The sequence below is a fragment of the Scyliorhinus torazame genome, chromosome 5 (genome assembly GCF_047496885.1).
Source record: "Scyliorhinus torazame isolate Kashiwa2021f chromosome 5, sScyTor2.1, whole genome shotgun sequence".
NCBI classification, from domain to species: domain Eukaryota; kingdom Metazoa; phylum Chordata; class Chondrichthyes; order Carcharhiniformes; family Scyliorhinidae; genus Scyliorhinus; species Scyliorhinus torazame.
Window position 1 is genome coordinate 249,176,739 of NC_092711.1, and position 20,955 is coordinate 249,197,693.

Sequence of the window (20,955 nt, forward strand, 5' to 3'; positions counted from 1 at the left end):
CCCCGGCACTCATCCTCCCGTCCCCCTCCCCGGCACGCACCTCCCCCCATCCACGGCACTCATCCTCCCGTCCCGGCACTTATCCTCCCGTCCCCCTCCCCGGCACGCCCCCCCCCCCCCCCCCCCCCCCCGTCCCCTTTCCCCCTCCCCGGCACTCATCCTCCCATCCCGGCACTTATCCTCCCGTCCCCCTCCCCGGCACGCCCCCCGTCCCCCTCCCCGGCACTCATCCTCCCGTCCCCCTCCCCGGCATGCACCCGTCCCCCTTCCCGGCAGTCATCCTCTTGGCAACTCCCCGGCACTCATCCTCCCATCCCCTCCCCAGCACTCATCCTCCCGTCCCCCTCCTCGGCACCCCCCCCCCCTTCCCCAGCACTCATACTCCCATCCCCTCCCCGGCACGCACCCCCCTGTCCGCTCTCCGGCATTCATCCTCCCGTCCCCCTCCCCGGCACGCAGCACCCCGTCCCCCTCCCCTGCACTCATCCTCCCGTCCCCCTCCCCGGCACGCACCCCCCTACGTCCCCCTCCCCGGCACTCATCCTCCCGTCCCCCTCCCCGGCACGCACCCTCCCCGTCCCCCTCCCCGGCACTCACCCCCCCTCCCCGCACTCCCCCGAAGCCCCCCCCCACCCCCGCCGCCGCACACACACACACACCTCTCCCCCACACACAACAGACTGCGGCCACGCCATCACCTCTCCTGCGGCCAACCGCCAGGCCGTGTCCTACCTCCATGCTGGACGGCGTCAACCATCAGCACTGGTTGACGCCGTTCAAAAGATGTTTTGATTTACGTTGACGAGACCCGTGGACACGTCGCCGGGACTTCGGCCCATCTGGACGGGAGAATATCGGCAGTGCCGGAGTCCATTGTCTTGCTCCCGCCCCTGCCATTCTCCGAGGCGGGCGGCGCGATTGACGCCCCGCCGATTTTTCTCCCTTCCGAGAATTCGGCGGGCGGCGGGGGCGGGCTTCATGCCAGCCCCCGGCGATTCTCCAACCCGGCAAGGGGTCGGAGAATCGCGCCCCTCACCCTGTTAACAGATGCCCACCTTCCACAATATTACTCCCAAATCAGCATATCATTTCAGCCTGCAGGCATCTTCCCTACAATTTATTTTCTTCCTTAGTCTCTTCTCTCCCTCCCATGTGCGGGAAGTTTCAGGAAGTTTTCCTTGTTGCAAACTGCAGCAATTAAGACCTCCATTCCACCAGTTCATAGTACTGTGCAATGAAACACACAGTGGTTAACACGATTCAATTCGGGTGACTGTCTGTGTGGAGTTTTCACGTTCTCCCTGTTTCTGCGTGAGTTTCCTCCTGGTGCTCCGGTTTCACACAGAACACAGAACATACAGTGCAGAAGGCCCATCGGGTCTGCACCGACCCACTTAAGCCCTCATTTCCACCCTATCCCCTTAACCCAATAACCCCTCCTAACATTTTTGACTAAGGACAATTTATCATAGCTAATCCACCTACCCTGCACGTCTTTAGGCTGTGGGAGGAAACCAGAGCACCTGGAGGAAACTCACGCAGACACAAGGAGAACATGCAGACTCCGCACAGTCAGTGACCCAGTGGGGAATCGAACCTGGCACCCTGGCGCTGTGAAGCCACAGTGCCAGCCACTTGTACTACCATGCTGCCCACAGTCCAAAGTTGTGCGAGTCAGGTGGATTAGCCATGCTAAATTGCCCCTTAGTACAGGTTAGGTCATGAGGGTGGGGTGGATGGAGGAATGGACGTGGCTGGAGTGCTCTTTCAATAGGGTCAGTGCAGACTCGATGTGCCGAATGGCCTCCTTCGGCACATATAGCTTCTATGATTAAATACTGGAGTAGACCCGATGCACATGAGAAAAGAACATAAGAACATAAGAACTAGAAGCAGGAGTAGGCCAGCTGGCCCCTCGAGCCTGCTCCACCATTCAATGAGATCATGGCTGATCTTTTGTGGACTCAGCTCCACTTTCCGGCCCGAACACCATAACCCTTAATCCCTTTATTCTTCAAAAAACTATCTATCTTTATCTTAAAAACATTTAATGAAGGAGCCTCTACTGCTTCACTGGGCAAGGAATTCCAGAGATTCACAACCCTTTGGGTGAAGAAGTTCCTCCTAAACTCAGTCCTAAATCTACTTCCCCTTATTTTGAGGCTATGCCCCCTAGTTCTGCTTTCACCCGCCAGTGGAAACAACCTGCCCGCATCTATCCTATCTATTCCCTTCATAATTTTATATGCCTCAATAAGATCCCCCCTCATCCTTCTAAATTCCAACGAGTACAGTCCCAGTCTACTCAACCTCTCCTCGTAATCCAACCCCTTCAGCTCTGGGATTAACCTAGTGAATCTCCTCTGCACACCCTCCAATGCCAGTACGTCCTTTCTCAAGTAAGGAAACCAAAACTGAACACAATACTCCAGGTGTGGCCTCACTAACACCTTATACAATTGCAGCAGAACCTCCCTCGTCTTAAACTCCATCCCTCTAGCAATGAAGGACAAAATTCCATTTGCCTTCTTAATCACCTGTTGCACCTGTAAACCGACTTTTTGCGACTCATGCACTAGCACACCCAGGTCTCTCTGCACAGCAGCATGTTTTAATATTTTATCATTTAAATAATAATCCCTTTTGCTGTTATTCCTACCAAAATGGATAACCTCACATTTGTCAACATTATATTCCATCTGCCAGACCCTAGCCCATTCACTTAGCCTATCCAAATCCCTCTGCAGACTTCCAGTATCCTCTGCACTTTTTGCTTTACCACTTATCTTAGTGTCGCCTGCAAACTTGGACACATTGCCCTTGGTCCCCAACTCCAAATCATCTATGTAAATTGTGAACAGTTGTGGGCCCAACACTGATCCCTGAAGGACACCACTAGCTACTGATTGCCAACCAGAGAAACACCCATTAATCCCCACTCTTTGCTTTCTATTAATTAACCAATCCTCTATCCATGCTACTACTTTCCCCTTAATGCCATGCATCTTTATCTTATGCAGCAACCTTTTGTGTGGCACCTTGTCAAAGGCTTTCTGGAAATCCAGATATACCACATCCATTGGCTCCCCGTTATCTACCGCACTGTTAATGTCCTCAAAAAATTCCACTAAGAAGGTAAACTCTTTCTCGCTCAAGTATCTAAACTGCCACAGGTCTCCTCCTCCACCCCCCCATCCCAATCTGTTCCATGAACACTGGCAGCTACTTGTGACATGAATAAAGATTATTATTATTATTGCTCCTTTGCCACCCTGATGCTGTAAAGGATTTTGGGCTCGACCTATTCAGCCTAGAGTCTAACACACAATTAAAGCCCCCCTCCCCCCCCGCCCCCCCGGCACCTTCTAAATGAAGCTCGTGTCGTCCCAGTTCGGCGCATATACATTCACTGAAACCACTGGAGCGCCCAGCAAAACCCCACTCACTATCACAAATCTCCCCCCTGAGTCCACCAAAATCAGCCATATCCTATCCGCAAGGAAGTCCGACAGGACCCCTACTTGCACCCTCATCAGTAGTCTGCCCCCACCCTGTCCCACTTTGGAGGAGATGAATAGTTGGCTTAACCAGTCTAGCCTTATCAAAGATTATGTTCTGTCTGAAACAATAATCAAAAATATTTGGCTTTTTTCATTTTTTGAACAGGCTGGCAGAGAAAGGTATTGCGTCAGATCGCGCAAAGAGCTTTGATGCATGAAAGGGAGGGAATCAGTACCCATCAACGCTGAAGAGACCAAATGAGGCTCAGGTTTCTTCCATCCAGCCACACCGCTCCACACCACCCTACTACAGTGTAAATCTGACCCCATTCCCAGTTCTCTCTAGCTTTGACAAAGAGTCATCCAGAACTGAAACGTTAGCTTTGTCAGGGCTGACAGATGCTGCCAGACCTGCTGAGATTGTCCAGTAGTTTCTGTTTTTCTTGTTCACCGGTTTTATTCAAGAATTTGCAGTTAAGCTGTACCCATACAAGATGGAGTAAATGTAAATGCCGCTGGAGTCCAAGAGGCTGCTTTCCCCTTTGAGAGCTGACTGGTGGTGATTTAACCTGAGGCAAGGGGCAAGGTTGAGAAGGCTGGGCCTTCATACATAACCTCAGCCAGTGCAGGAATTGAACCCGCGCCTTTGATGTCACTGCACATCACGAGCCAACCGTTCAGCCAACTGAGCTAACTGACAAGATGGAGTATAAGTTTCTCGATCAACTACAATACATCATTCTGATACTGTTATACGGATAATAGTTCATTTACATTTACTACTCACAAATTTTACATGATTTACTACTTTAATACAGTTACCCAAACAATATTCATACACTTATACAATAGTTATTCTCTTGTGTTTACACTACAGCTATGACCTTTAACACTGAGTTACGGGGGCAGCATTCGAACCCGGGTCCTCAGCGGCGCAGTCTCAGTGCTAACCACTGCGCCGCTGAGAACCCGGGTTCGAATCCTGGCCCTGGGTCACTGTCTGTGTGGAGGTGCACATTCTTCCCATGGCTGCGTGGGTTTCACCCCCACAACCCAAAGATGTGCTAGTTAGTTGGATTGGCCATGCTAAATTGCCCCTTAATTGGAAAAAGAAAAAAATAATTGGCTACTCTGAGTTACAATGGACAAAAAAACACTGAGTTACAATGGACAAAGCAGCATCTTGTATCAACAGCGCATGTCTTCCCGCCAGGTCTGCTCCCATATCCTGACAACGTGATCCTCCCATCTATAGTCTCGATGGTCTTTCGTCCATTATCTTGTTCATTATCTTGGTATCTGTAAAACCTGACGATGATCATCCATGGTGGTTCCCCAAATCGGGGCTTCTGCCTCAGCAGGCTAGACTGAGTCCAACTTGAGAGGGGATGGAAATCCCCCCCTCCCATCTTCCCAAACATCTTGGACGTACAGTCCGTAGGATTTCAGCTCTCCAGACCCTCTGACAGTCCAACGACTCTTACATTTTGCAATCTAGAATGGTTTTCCAGATCGTCTACTTTGGCCTTCACTGCTTTGTGCCCTTTAGCCAGCAAAGCCACCTCCCCCTCCAGGGGGACAATCCAGTCACTCTGGTCCGAGAGTGCCACCTCCACCTTCTGTATCACTGTGCTTTGCTCCTTTACCTTCCGATCCATCTTCTCCAAGGCCGCACGGATGGGGACTAGAGCCCCTTCCATTGCCTTATCAAGGAGCTCAGCAACTGCCTGCTGCTGCTTCTTGAATTCACCCACCAAGAAGCTTGTATCTCGGACATTCACTGAGAGGCCAAAGTCACAACAGGAGCCTCTATCATTTTCTTCACCAACGAGACTCGAGGGGTTTCTGAGTCTGTCTTTCCCGACCGATGCCTTGTATTATACATCTTGGGCATTACTTTGATGTTGGAACCTTATCCCATTGAACTAATCAAATTACCCACAAACATCATCCAAAAACTGGGCAAAAAGGGCCTAAAATAAAGTACCCTGCCTGGCACCACCGCTTATGCAACTGATCACCACATAGCTGCCACTGGAAGTCAGTTGCAACTTTTTGAAGTTACTTTCAAGTGCCTGCTTCTCAGTTCCCTTGCTATCAGCGTTCTCTGCAGCATGGGAACCTGAATCACCAGCACCATCAGTAGCAGTTGCCTTTTCTGCGCAGCCACATGCTAATCCACTCGAGGGTGGATAGAGAGCTCCAGCTCAAAGGAGGCAAATCCTCCCCGCCCCTCCCAATCACAGGGTAAAAAGGCCAAGGGTGATTTCCTGAACATGTTAGAGCACAGTACCTGAGAAAGCTCAACCTCTCATAGCAGGTGGCTGTTGACTTTTGCAGTCTCCTCCCAAGATGGCCAGGTTGTCAAACATTGCCCTCGTCACACATTGCCCTGATTTTCTTTGCCCCTAACATTTTTCAGAAATCTGCTGGAAACATCACCAGGATATCACAGTCTGCTGCCCAAAGTGCATCACCCAGGTTACCTATACTTTGTTTGCAAAGGCTACCAATTATATTAACTTTGCCAGTGACAAGGCCACTCAAATCCAAGGGCTGTCATCTTTTCTGCATTGGCTGGATTTCCACAGACCCAGGGAGTGATTGATTGTGTGCATGTGGCAATCAAGCCGCCCTCAGATCAGCAATGAGTGTTCCTCATGTTGAGTTAAGAGGTGACTATTGTTGGGTCATCATACATTCTTACGTGAGGGGTTGGATTCTCCCAAAATGGGACTGTGTTCCCACGCCGGCGTAAAAACGCTGGCGGCCGGGCCGAGCACTATGGCGGACTCGGACCGCGAAGGCAGATGAAAAATGTGGACCCCCCCCTCCCGATTGGCCGCGCGCCCGAAGATCCAACCCTGCCGATCTGTCCCCATGCTGCCTATAAGCCCCCCCCCCCACCCCCCCGGATGTCCGATCTGTCTCTTCCCCCCCCCACCAACCAGGGCAGCCGCGGACTCACGCGGGCTTTCCGAATAGTGATAGGTGGTTAGAACCTAGTTCGTCGGGAACTCGGCCGGTCGGGAGCGGAGGATCGCTGGGCGGGCCTCTGGCAATGGACCCCCTGCTGCGCGGAGTACTCCGCGAACACGCCGATTCTCGGGTCCCGGAGAATCGGCGGGCCTGATTCCGGCGTGAAATTGGATTCTCCGCCCCCGCGCAAACATGATTTTGGCACGGGACTGCGGAGAATCCAGCCCCGGATATCCACAGAACTACCATGCCTCCTTCATTTTTCACTGGTCACATCTGTTCTCTTCACCAAACGGCGTCAACAATGGCTGCTGGGAGACGAGGACTACCTGGTGAATACTTGGCTGCTAACTCCTTTGAGGAACACTACCATTGAGTCACAGGAGACATATAACAGGAGCCAACATCAGGGCATGAATAGAGTAAGCAGTGGGTTGCTCCAAATGCAGTTCAGGTGCCTGGACATATCAGAAGGCACCCTTCAATATGCCCCTACAAGATTGTTGTGCGTTGTTCTTTTTAAAACATATCTGTCTGCAGAGAAACCTGTGAGGGACTCATCCAGGCAGCCACCTGAGATTTTCATCAAGAACCGTGCTTTGCTACATTCACCCCTCCAAGACCCTCCAATACACCTTTCCAAGTCAGCCAGCCAACCATTATAGTCACCCCTTTCCTACTCAAAAAGGCGGATTGTACCATTCACCTGAAGGCTATTGTCCAGGATGATGGGAATGCAACAGGAGAATGAGGAATTCAAATAAAGTATTTCACAATTGAAATAAATTCATTAATTTTACATTAACATTATTATAAGAACCAGTTGAATCTATTTGTGCAACTAGTACTCTTTCAGATTTGCTTCCTCTTCCACATGGTGCTATCACTGTGGCTCCAGCTCAGCCGAAGGCAGGTTGCTTGTTCCTCTGCTCTGAGGCCTGAAGTGCCCATGGCAAATACTCTCCCAAAGATTGCCCCATTTGAATGTGTGAAAGGGAGGATTTGGTCATCAGGGCGGAAGGCAGCTTGTGTGGCTCTGTCTAAAGGGGTGCAAGAGCTGAGCTAAGAAGATTTTGCATGTCAGTGAAACATTGACCACCCAATGTGAGGCATTGTTCCATCCTGTGTATTGGGACAGATAGAATATGCAGGCCATTGGTCTGTCGCAACTGATTACTCATGCAGGTAACCTCTCTTCCCATGTAGGTGATCATCAATGCAGGTGCCTGAGGCAACATGAAACATGCTAGAGATGGACTTGCCCAAGTTCCCTCTACGGATGAACAGTGCATCTGGAAATACTGACAGAAGCATGCATTTCCTGTTGCATTTATGTTTCCATTTATGGATGACTTTCAAGGCTCAACATCCAGGTCCATCAAAACTTAGAATGTCCTGCTCCCTCCAAAGGGAACTCTCCACTGCTGTCCCTGTCTCCAGCACTTGCTCCTACACACGAGTGATATATTCCTCACCATGTGCCACCCAATTTATTTCAAATGCAGAACCCACTGAGGTGTGTATCTGCACTGGTGGATGCTGCACAGGAGCCATGTGATGGTATATCCTCACAGGGCTTGCCCTCTTCTAGGGACCCCTCGGGTTGGTCCCTCATCAGCTTCCCTGCCACCCAGAGAGGACCTGTGAGAGATGAGTGACATGGGTAAGTGCTGATAGTGAAAAAGGATACAAACCCAGTCTAGTGCATATCATGATAGTTCAGTTATTGTGGGCATTAATTCAATATGTAATTGTTAAATGCTAATTGACAGCGCATCAACAAATGCTGTCTACATCTAGGTTCTCTCCATTGTTGACCCCCAATATGTGTGTCACTTGCCGAACGCCAGGCTTTCTCCTCCTGTTGGTCATGGTGCTGTGAGTGCCTGTCCATTCTGGTTCTCTGCTTCTCCCAGGAGCTGTGCTCTCTTCTGCAATGAGAGAAAGCAGAGTTCTGAGTGTGAGAAGTGGAACATGTTGAGGATGGAATGAGAATATTTGAGGAGGATACCTGTGAGGGATTGGTGCCGGAGGGAAATAGACTGAGTCTGATAATTCACACAGATTTGAAGAAATGGTTGTTGAGAATGGAATGTACGGAACTGCAAGGTGTGTCAGTCAAAGGAGTGCTGTGGCGGGAAATGCTATGGATGTCGGCGTGACATGACTGAAACTTGCGAGTGATATGACATCTTTCCAGATCTATTGAGGTCATCAAACCTTTTATGATAATGTTATCCTTGGCATTACACCTGTTGCTGACAACCTCCGCTATCTCCAGCCATGTACAAATCAGTTGTAAGGAAAAATTATGCAGTTCAGCCCCAAACATTGTATCTTCTCTCTTTTCAGTGGATGTGCGACTGACCACTCAGACTGAGATGTTGATCCAGAATATCATTCTTATATTGTTCTGCCTTGGTGTCGTCAGCTCAGTCTTCCCGTGGTTCCTTATTTCTGTGGTACCACTCAGTATTATCTTCATGATCGTCAACAGAATCTCAAGGTAATGTCCCCTTGGCTCATTTTCTATCAATAAATCTAATATTAATGCAGAGAGGAGACTGATTTCTTCAAGGAGTCAGGCGTGAGCCTGAGTTCCTAGCCTACCAAACAGAATCACTATTTACTACTATGGAAGTATTGATGGGATGCAATCTCATTTAATCTTTGCTTTACAGACTATGATGGTGCCCGATTTTACACATATTATGGGGTAATTTAGTTACTTTCAACCCAGTCAGTGCTGCAGCTTCACAACTAGCTTTATTGTTGCTGAGTTAGCAAAAAGAAAAATCAGACATCATTTCCATGCTGCTGAAAAGTGCCTGTGTAAGTAGACTTGATTGTGAAGCATAGTTGCATATTCACAATCTAGACTCACAGATGGCATCTACAATGAAATAATAGAGGGCCACCAGTAGTTTTGGATATGTACGTCAGTACATTTCTGTTGTGGGGCATGAGCAAAAAGAGAGATTGGAAAGGAAGTGACTAATTGGTGGTAATCTGAATTCTATACCTCTTGGCAGGGTGTTAGTTCGTGAGCTTAAGCGTATGGACAGTATCAGCCAGTCACCGTTTACATCTCATATCACCTCCAGCGTCCAGGGTTTGGCCACCATCCATGCTTATGACAAGGAAAGTGAGTTCCTGCTAAAGTAAGTAGCAAATACTTTTTGACCGAAACAAAATAAATAAAACTCAGCAAAACATAATTCATGAATGTAAAAGATAAAATTTAAATTATATCTTAAGCATGGCAGTCTTTTGTGGTTTGCACATGAGGAGTTGAGGCCAAATATAGTCTATCGGTAAGGTGAATTAGAGTGTGGGAGAATAATTGGACCAATGCACAGTGCTAGGTTTCATCCCCGGTTTAAAATCTTACATTGTGCACTTTTCCCCATCATACTTTGATTACATATTGTTATTTATAGTAACATCACAAAATTTAAAGCAACGTGGGAAGAAAGAGATGTAGAGTTGGTCAGAGAGAATAAGAACCGTGGGATAAGTTTGCATAAGTAGTTTCTGTTACAAATGTGGATGTAGCAGACTTCCGGTTGCGGCGATGCCTTGCTAGCCGCACGTTTCGGCGGCTCCAGCTCCGACGGACCTTCGGGCTCTTTTAAGAGCCCCAACGGGAAATTTTTGGGCGACGCAACCCGGTGTGGGGTGAGTGAGTAGGGAGTCCCCCCCCCCAACGAAGGAGGAAAATATCGGCGGCGGCGGCTGCAGCGCGAGGAATTGTCGACGAAAGGGACAGAAAGGGAGAAGACACAAGATGGCGGCGGAGAAAGCTCAGGCGACATGGGGGCCCGAGCAAGACAAATTTTTGAGACGGTGTGTGGAGCTACTAAAGAGGGAGGTGCTGACCCCAATGCTACAGGCAATTGAGGGGCTCAAGGAGGCACAAAGGACCCAGGAGACAGAGCTCCGCGTGGTGGAGCAGAAGGTGACGGATAATGAGGACGAGATCCTGGGCCTGGCGGTCAAAACACAGACGCACGAGGCACTCCATAAAAAGTGTATTGAAAGGATCGAGGCCCTAGAAAACAGAGCGCGAAGGAAGAACCTTCGGATACTGGGTCTCCCTGAGGGAGTGGAAGGAGCAGACTGTGGAGCTTATGTAAGTACGATGCTAAGCTCATTGATGGGTGCTGAGGCCCCTGCGGGCCCCTTGGAGGTGGAGTGGGCACATCGGATCCCGGCGAGAAGACCAAAAGCGGGAGAACCACCCAGGGTGACAATCGTGCGATTTCACCGCCTTAAAGATAGAGAAGAGGTTCTGAGATTGGCTAAAAAGGTGCGGAGTAGCAGATGGGAGAATGCAGTGGTACGGGTGTACCAGGATTGGAGTGCGGAGGTGGCGAGAAGGAGGCCGAGTTTTAACCGAGCCAAGGAGGTGTTACACAAAAAGGTGAAGTTCGGGATGCTGCAGCCGGCACGACTATGGGTCACGTACCAGGAGAGACACCATTATTTCGATACGGCGGAAGAAGCATGGACCTTTATTAAAGAGGAGAAATTGGATCGGAACTGAGGGACTGATACTGCAGGGAATGTTATTGTTATTGTTATGGTTGATGTAAATAGAGAAGTAAATTGGGATGGGGGGAGACACTAGGAAATGTGGGCGCCGGTGAGGGGGGAAAGAAGGGACATAGGCGGAGAATGAGGAATGGGAGGGGGAGAGGAAAGGGAGCTGCGCCACAAGAGGCGGGTCAGATAAAGGGATATTCCCGCGCCAGAAAGATTATGGCGGGAAGACAGGCGCAAGGCGGATGGGAGTTCCCCACACGGGGGGGTCAAGGAGTGAGCAGGAGTAGCCGGGGTCAGTTGAAGTCAGCTGACTTGCGGAAGTAATATGGGGGAGCAATCACGCTAGAAAGGGATCTGGCGGGTGGGGGGGGGGGGGGAACAACTGGGTTGCTGCTGCGGAAATCAAGAAGGAAATGGCTAAAGAGTGGGTGGACGGGGATGGAATGCGACGCCTGGGGAGCGAGTGGGAGCGCGGAGGCGGGATATGGGACTGGCCTAGAGAAGGTGATGGCTAGTCGACACGGGAGGGGGGCAGGTAGCCCCCTAGTGAGGCTGATCACGTGGAACGTGAGAGGCCTGAACGGACCGATTAAAAGGGCCCGAGTGCTCGCGCATTTGAAAGGACTAAGGGCTAACGTGGCTATGCTCCAAGAGACGCACCTGAAGGTGGCGGGCCAAGTTAGGTTAAGGAAAGGATGGGTGGGACAGGTGTTCCACTCAGGACTAGATGCAAAGAATAGAGGGGTGGCCATATTGGTGGGGAAACGGGTAGCATTTGAAGCAAAGAACATCGTAGCAGATAGCGGAGGTAGATATGTAATGGTGAGTGGCAGGCTGGAGGGAATGGAGGTCGTGTTGGTTAATGTATATGCCCCGAATTGGGACGATGCGGGATTTATGAGACGGATGCTGGGTCGTATACCGGACCTGGAGGTAGGAAACTTGATATTGGGAGGGGACTTCAATACCGTGCTGGACCCAGGGCTAGATAGATCCAGCTCAAAGACCGGAAGAAGGCCGGCAGCGGCCAAGGTGCTCAAGGGGTTTATGGACCAAATGGGGGGAGTGGATCCATGGCGATTTCTTAGACCGAGGGCCAGGGAGTTCTCCTTCTTCTCCCATGTCCAGAAAGTGTACTCCCGGATAGATTTTATTGTTTTGGGAAGGTCGTTGATCTCAAGGGTGGAAGAAGCTGAGTATTCAGCCATAGCGGTTTCGGACCATGCCCCACACTGGGTGGACCTGGAACTAGGAGAGGAAAGGGAGCAGAGAGCACTCTGGCGATTAGATGTGGGATTGATGGCGGACGAGGGAGTGTGTGGAAGAGTGCGGGGGTGTATTGAGAGATACCTGGAGGTCAATGACGACGGGGAGGTCCGTGTGGGAGTGGTATGGGAAGCACTAAAAGCGGTGGTCAGAGGAGAGCTGATCTCCATTGGGGCCCACAAAGGGAAAACAGAGGCCAAGGAAAGGGAAAGATTACTGGGGGAGATTTTAAGGGTGGATAGGGAATTTGCAGAGACCCCGGAGGAGGGACTGTACAGGGAGAGGAGACGACTCCAGACGGAGTTTGACCTCCTGACCACCAGAAAGGCGGAGGTGCTGTGGAGGAAGGCACAGGGGAGGAGGTATGAATATGGGGAAAAGGCTAGTCGCCTGCTGGCTCATCAGTTGCGAAAGAGGACAGCGGCGAGGGAGATAGGGGGAATTAGAGACGAAAAGGGAGCCACGGTGCGAAGAGCAGGGAAGATAAATGAGGTGTTCAAGACCTTTTATGAGGGACTGTATAGGTCCCAACCCCCAGAGGGAGAGGAGGGGATGCGGCAGTTCCTGGATCAATTGAGGTTCCCGAGGGTGGAGGAGCAGGAGGTGGAAGGCCTGGGGGCACCGATTGGGGTGGACGAGGTTATTAAGGGGCTGGGGAACATGCAAGCAGGGAAGGCTCCGGGACCAGATGGGTTCCCGGTGGAATTTTATAGAAAATATGTGGACTTGTTGGCCCCGTTGTTGGTGAGGACGTTCAATGAGGCCAGGGAAGGAGGGACTTTACCCCCGACAATGTCGGAGGCGACGATATCGCTAATTTTGAAGAGGGATAAAGATCCGTTGCAGTGCGGGTCCTATAGACCTATTTCATTATTGAATGTGGACGCCAAATTGCTGGCAAAGGTACTGGCATCGAGGATAGAGGACTGTGTCCCGGGGGTGGTGCACGAGGACCAGACAGGGTTCGTAAAAGGGAGACAATTGAATGTTAACGTGCGACGACTATTAGGGGTGATAATGATGCCCCCAGTGGAGGGGGAGGCAGGGATAGTGGCGGCAATGGATGCAGAGAAGGCATTTGATAGGGTGGAGTGGGAGTATTTATGGGAGGTGTTAAGGAGGTTTGGGTTCAGGAACGGGTTTATTAGCTGGGTCAAACTTCTTTATGGAGCCCCAACGGCAAGTGTAGTCACGGGTCGGCAAAGATCGGAGTATTTCCGATTATATAGGGGAACAAGACAGGGATGCCAGCTGTCTCCACTGTTGTTCGCGTTGGCAATTGAACCTCTGGCCATGGCGTTGAGAGACTCCAGGAAATGGAGAGGGGTGATTAGAGGGGGAGAAGAACACCGAGTCTCGTTATACGCGGATGACCTACTGTTGTATGTGTCGGACCCAGCGGGGGGGATGATAGAGGTTATGCGGATGTTGAGGGAGTTCGGAGATTTCTCGGGATATAGGCTCAACATGGGGAAGAGTGAACTATTTGTGATACACCCAGGGGACCAGAGTAGAGAGATAGAAGGCCTGCCTCTAAGGAAAGTGGAAAGAAACTTCCGATACCTGGGGATTCAGATCGCTAGGTGCTGGGGAACCTTGCACAGACTTAATCTGACACGACTGGTAGAACAAATGGAGGAGGACTTCAAGAGGTGGTACATGCAGCCTCTGTCGTTGGCGGGAAGAGTGCAGGCAATTAAGATGATGGTCCTCCCGAGGTTCTTATTTGTATTTCAATGTCTCCCTATACTAATCACTAAAACCTTTTTCAAAAAAATAGACAGGAGCATCACGAGCTTCGTGTGGGCAGGGAAAGTCCCGAGGGTAAGGAGGGGGTTCCTACAACGTAGCAGGGACAGAGGAGGATTGGCGCTACCGAATTTGGGCGACTACTATTGGGCCGCCAATGTGGCGATGATTCGTAAATGGATGATGGAGGGAGAGGGAGCGGCGTGGAAAAGACTGGAGAGAAAGTCCTGTAAAGGGACGAGCTTAGAGGCGCTGGTGACGGCGCCGCTACCGTTCTCACCAAAAAGGTTTACCACGAACCCGGTGGTGACGGCAACATTGAATATCTGGGGACAATGGAAGCAACAGAGGTGTGCGGGGAGCCCTGGTGGGGTCCCCAATCAGGAACAACCATAGGTTTGCCCCAGGAAGAATGGATGGAGGATTTCAGAGCTGGCACCAGTTGGGAATTAGGAAGGTGGGAGATTTATTTATAGATGGGACGTTTGCAAGCTTGGGAGCATTGGAGGAAAAGTATAAGTTGCCCCGGGGAAACTTCCTTCGATATATGCAGGTGAGGGCATTCACTAGACAACAGGTGAGGGAATTTCCGCTGCTCCCGGTACAGGGGATTCAGGACAGAGTGCTTTCGGGGGTGTGGGTCGGAGAGGGCAAGGTGTCAGAGATATACCGAGAGATGAGGGAAGAGGGGGAGGAGTTGGTGGGCAAACTAAAAGGAAAGTGGGAAGAAGAGCTAGGGGAGGAGATAGAGGAGGGTATGTGGGCTGATGCCCTAAGCAGGGTAAATTCCTCTTCCTCATGCGCCAGGCTTAGCCTGATTCAATTCAAGGTGCTACATAGAGCACATATAACGGGAGCAAGACTGAGCAGGTTCTTTGGAGTGGAGGACAAGTGTGGGAGGTGCGGCGGAAGCCCGGCAAACCACGCACATATGTTTTGGTCGTGCCCGGCACTGGAGGGGTATTGGAAGGGAGTGACGGGAGTGATTTCTAAGGTGGTGAAGGCCCGGGTCAAACCAGGCTGGGGGCTAGCTCTATTTGGAGTTGCGGATGAGCCGGGAGTGCAGGAGGCGAAAGAGGCCGACGTTGTGGCCTTTGCGTCCCTAGTAGCCCGGCGTAGGATTCTACTCATATGGAAGGAGGCGAAACCCCCCGGACTGGAGGCCTGGGTAAACGATATGGCGGGGTTCATAAAACTGGAGCGGATAAAGTTTGCCCTGAGAGGATCGGCTCAAGGGTTCACCAGGCGGTGGTAGCCATTCCTCGACTACCTAGAGGAACGTTAGAGGGAAGACAGATGACCAGCAGCAGCAACCCGGGGGGGGGGGGGGGGGGGGGGTGGAAGTTTTAGTTCATGTTAAATGATTAGATTACCATGTTGATTAGCCGTTTGTTTATTGTTAAACTTTCTTTACTGTTATGTTTGTTCTGTAAGGGGGAAAAAATTTTGATCGAAAAAATTTCAATAAAACATATTTTTAAAAGCAAATGTGGATGTAGCAAAACATTATAAAGCGAAAGAAATTGACACTTGTGACAAAACAGGATAACTGCAAGTTAGGATTTGTGGGTAGATATTTAATTTTAGTGTATTATTATAGATAGAGAGGAAATTATATCAGTGTTGGCCTTAATGTATTGAGGCCAACGTTTTATGATACGCAATCCATTATCTGAAAAGTTTCCAGCGATCACAACCACCAGAAACAGACCTTTAAACAACAGTATTTACTCTTGTGTTGTACAATTTAAAATTGTTTCTCCAGATCCAGGTCAAATTTTGAAATAAGTTATTTAACTATCCTGGTGTTTTTCATGGTTCAGGTGAACATAGGAATTGTGCAATTTTCCCAAGGCCACTATTATATTTCACTGAATACTTTGTGACTTTAATGTTAAGGGATATTTTCTGTGCACAAATTATTGAAGGTGGTGGGGCTGGCTGAGAAAGCACTTAATACAGAACACTGGCTCCTAGGCTTTATAAATAGGGACACAGAGCACCAATAGGAAGTTATGATAAACCTGTATTAAACAGGTGGAAGGAAACCCGGTGGAAACCCACGCAGACACGGGGAGAACGTGCAGACTCCGCACAGACAGTGACCCAAGCCGGGAATCCAACCTGGGACCCAGGAGCTGTGAAGCAACAGTGCTAACCACTCTGCTACCATGCATATCTGTATATCTGCAAAATATCCAATGTAAAATCATTATTTTGATGCCATTTTCTGTACTGAACGAAAATGAGTTTAGAATAAATTATGTTCTCTGAGGTCAGAGCAGTCTCTATCTGTTTTTGTAGCTCGAATAAGACAAATATAATCAAAACATGTGTCATTATTTTGGGCCACATTTGCCAGCTAATTTGTAATATCTGCTTTTGTGTGAAGAAATAACATGAGAGTAGTTGTAAATAATAGTGTTGACACAACACTGCTGACATCTGGTGGTAGAAAATTGTGCATAACCATTTAAGCTATACACAAAGCTTTTCAGAAATCAGATTATTGCCACTTAACTCTATTGGTGCCATGATTTCTTAGGTATCAAGAGCTACTAGATTGCAATCAAGGTCCACATTTCCTATTCAGCTGCGGCATGCGATGGTTGGCAGTTCGCCTTGATCTCATAAGCATCATACTCATCACTGTAGTGTCAGCTATGATGGTTTTCATGCATGGAAGAATTTCACCAGCTTATGCAGGCCTTGCCATCTCCCACGCAGTCCAGGTAACTTCAAATTTAAAAATCCAGTTCCATACCATTAATAATATTTACCTATAAATGAGTAACAAAATGGAAGCTGGTCAGCAAAGTTAGAAGGTAGCCCCCATAATTATGTTCAAACATTTAGCTCATTCCCTGAAAGCTGTAATTTTATAAAACAGTTACTGATTATGCTTAATTTATAATGAACAAGTAAAATTTCAACCAGGGTATTTGAAAAGATACTACTCTTGTCCTTTGTGCTCTGAGTTGTGGAGGAGGAAAAATTAGCCAGGGCTCCCACTTTTGATTTCCATACATTAGCCCATCATGGAAAGTGGGTGTCTAACTGTTGAGGTCAGCATCAGGTTCACCTGTGAATACCTTTCCTTTCATCTGCGAGTGCTCAGCATTCACTAAGCTCACTTACAAATATTGACAATTTGGGTGAGACATCGAAGAGTGTTTCCCTGAAAAGGACTCAAGCTTAAGACACTGCCTTCAGGATAGGAAAGAAAAAGGGATTAATATCCATTTCTGACGTTATTAGTGAATAGTATAGTATCCCATGATGCAGAGTAAGGCTTCTAGGTTTACATGGTGAGAATCTGTGGAGTGTTCAGGAAAGGCCAAGGTAAGTTGGGGAAAAAATGTGGACTCTTTGTGAGCCAGCAGGGACAGTGGTACTCCTTCTGGCTCCATAGAGATGCATTCAGCTCTCAAGCCTTTGACATCCTCATAGCAGCCCCATCTAATTTTCCCCTCTTTTTTTTCATATACCTTTGTTATACCGTCAATTCACTGTGAGAACGAGCGAACATATCCATGAACTCTCCTGCCAGAGTCAGCTGTACAAATGAGTGCCACCCACAGGTGGCCGGACTATATATGGCCCTGGTGAGGGCGGAGCCAGAGGTGGAGCTCACCGGGGTTCCAGTACAGTACCTGGAAGTAGCCAGTATCATCACTTCCAGGTCATGGGTCACATCATTATACAGACAGTACAGGCAGCTCATGCATTAGGTGAAATACATTCACCACAACCTTGCCGGGGTTTGCATGGTGATTAACCTCCTCCCAGGGGAGAAGTCGAGTTTGGGGATTGGAACGCTGGCTACGACAGGTCACACATGATGCCAACGGAAACAGCCATCTTGGAGGGCCCCCAAACAACGGGGCCCCCCGGAGTGCAGGGGAACATCCACATGGCGTATACAATGATGGCAGCCATCTTGGTCGGCCCCGGGCAAAAGGAAACCCTGGAGTGCAGGGGCTAAACCAGATGGTGGGTATGGTGACACCGGCCATCTTGGATGGCCCCCAATTAAAGGGAAATCCCGGAGTGCAGGGGTGCATCCACAACGTAAGTATGGGTTACCCAGCAGGAAGGAAGGGGGGTAGAAATGTCTCATCAGAATAATCACCTGGAATGTCAGGAGTAACAGCCCGGTAAAAAGATACGGAGTCTTTGCCCATCTGAAATGTCGGAGCCGACATGGTCTTCCTCCAGGAGAGTCACCTGAGGGAGAAGGACCGACTGTGGGTAAGAAAGAGCTGGGTGGGACAGACCTACCATTCCTGATACGGCATGAGGGCAAGGGGGTGGCGATGCTTCTCAATAAGAGGACAGCAATTACAGCGACGAGGACAATTACGGACTAAGGGGGATGGTTCATCATGGTTAGCAGTGTCCTGGAAGGGGCACTAGTGGTCCTTGCAAACATATACGCTCCCAACTGGGGTGATGCAAAATTCATCAAAATTAGGGCAGCACGGCAGCACAAGTGGATAGCACTGTGGCTTCACAGCGCCAGGGTCCCAGGTTTGATTCCCCGCTGGGTCACTGTCTGTGCGGAGTCTGCACGTTCTCCCCTTGTCTGCGTGGGTTTCCTCCGGGTGCTCCGGTTTCCTCCCACAGCCCAAAGACGTGCAGGGTAGGTGGATTGGCCATGGTAAATTGTCCTTAGTCAAAAAGGTTAGGAGGGGTTATTGGGTTACGGGGATAGGGTGGAAGTGAGGGCTTAAGTGGGTGGGTGCAGACTCGATGGGCCGAATGGCCTCCTTCTGCACTCTGTGTTCTATGTTCATGAAGGAAACCATGACAGAAATCCCCAACATGGACTCACACCGATTCATCATGGGAGGGGGCTTTAACTGCATACAGGACTCACTGACAGACAAATCCAACCCCAAGTCGGGCAAAGATTAAACATGGTGAAGGAATTAAACACTGTCATGGACCAGATGGGGCAGTGGACCCATGGAAATTCACACACCCAGGGGAGAAGGAGTTCTCCTTCTTCTTTCAGGCCATCTTCTTCACAGTTGGGAATGTGGTGCTTCAAGGATAGTGGGAGCGGAATAATAATAATAATAATAATCTTTATTGTCACAATAGGCTTACATTAACACTGCAATGAAGTTACTGTAAAAAGCCCCTCGTCGCCGCATTCCGGCGCCTGTTCGGATACACAGAGGGAGAATTCAGAATATTCAATTCACCTACCAACACATCTTTTGGGACTTGTGAGAGGAAACCGGAGCACCTGGAGGAAACCCACGCAGACAAGGGAGAAAGTGCAGACTCCACACAGACAGTGACCCAAGCCGGGAATCGAATCTGGGACCCTGGAGCTGTGAAGCAACAGTGCTACCTACTCGACCGCAATTGTAATCTCCGACCACACTCCATAGTACGTGGATGTGAGGTTGGAGACGAGACGGGCCCAGCGTCTCTGTGGAGGCTGGACACAGCCCTCCACCCTGCAAAGGTGTTCTGTGAAAGGATGGCACTAGCCATTGACAGGTACATAAGTTACAACCAAAACAGGGAGGTCGCTCCCATCACATCCTGGGGTGCACTGAAGGCAGTGATCAGGGCTGAGATAATAGCTTACAGAGACAGGGGGGGGAGAAGGCGACCAGGCAGCAGCTGATCGACTCCATACTAAATTGATCAGAGGTACTCTACGGCCCCGACCATGGAGCTGCGAGCAGAGAGGACAAATTGCAAATGGAACTCGAACTGCTCTCCACTGGGAAAGCAGTGCACCAGCTCCGCCGGTCACGGGAAACCTTTTATAAAAATGGGAGCGTGCAGATGATAAAGATGAATGTCCAATCAAGGTTCCTCTCCAAATCTCAGCCTTCATGTGGGTGGGAAAGAACCCCAGCGTCTGTAAATCTGTCCTGCATAGAGGGCAGCGCTCTTCCAAACCTCCTGTTCTCAAACTGGGCAGCAAATGTGGAAAAGGTGCAGGGGTGTCTGGGGGAGCCAGGGCCGGAATGAGTTCAGATGGAAGCAGCTTCCTGTGATGGGACATCTCGACAGGCACTGGTCACTGCTCCACTCCCATTCCCCCAGCCAAGTACTCGGTGAGCACGGTGGTGGTAGTTTCATGAGAGCCTGGAACCAGCTTAGGCACCATTTCAAGCTAAAAGACTCGTAGCTGCGAAAAACACAGATTCATCCCGGCCAGAATGGACACCACTTATAAAACCTGGAGAAGGGAGGAAGGTGTGTTGAGGGTCAGAGACTTGTACGTAGACGGCAGAGTGGCAACTATGGGGGAACTAACAGAGCAGCTCCAGTTCCCGAAAGGGAACGAGCTCCGGTACCTTCAGATACAGGACTTCCTCCGCAAGGAGGCCCCATTGTTCCACCAGTTACCCAGACACACCCTGCTGGACAACTGATATCAGAACGAGTTAGGGGAAGGAAAGTGTGCGAACATATATGGACGACTCCTAGAGAAAGTAAGGGCCCCACTGGACGAAACAAGAAGGAGGTGGGAGGAAGAATTAGGCCTCCAGCTAGGGGGAGGACTCTGGAGCAAGACCTTGCACAGAATGAACTCCACCATCTCATGCATGAGGCTGAGCCTGATGCAACTGAAGGTGGTACACAAGGCACACCTGACCAGAACACACACGAGCAGGTTCTTCCCAGGATAGAAGACAGATGTGAGGAATGTCAGGGGGGTCTGGTCAACTACACCCACATGTCCTGGTCCTGCCCAAGACTGGACTGGATTCTGGATCATTTTCTTCAAGGCCATGTGGGGGTTAAGGTGGAGCCATGCCCGTTAGTGGTCGTCTTCCAAGGTGTCAGAACAACCAGAACCCTCGAGGGGAGGGGGGCCTGCATCCTGGCCTTCGCTTTCCGTTTAACCCATCGGCAACTCCTACTTGGATGGAGATCTGCAGCG

General features: G+C 49.9%; 1 protein-coding gene across 1 annotated transcript in view; it reads left to right on the forward strand.

Moving 5' to 3' along the window:
- The window catches only part of LOC140421027 (ATP-binding cassette sub-family C member 5-like), a 347,909-nt gene that overhangs the window by 263,045 nt on the left and 63,909 nt on the right, over positions 1 to 20,955 (forward strand). The window contains exons 20-22 of the mRNA XM_072505322.1: positions 8,832 to 8,985; positions 9,512 to 9,640; positions 16,585 to 16,771. Of these exons, the coding sequence (XP_072361423.1) occupies positions 8,832 to 8,985; positions 9,512 to 9,640; positions 16,585 to 16,771 (470 nt within the window). The remainder of the gene's footprint in view (positions 1 to 8,831; positions 8,986 to 9,511; positions 9,641 to 16,584; positions 16,772 to 20,955) is intronic.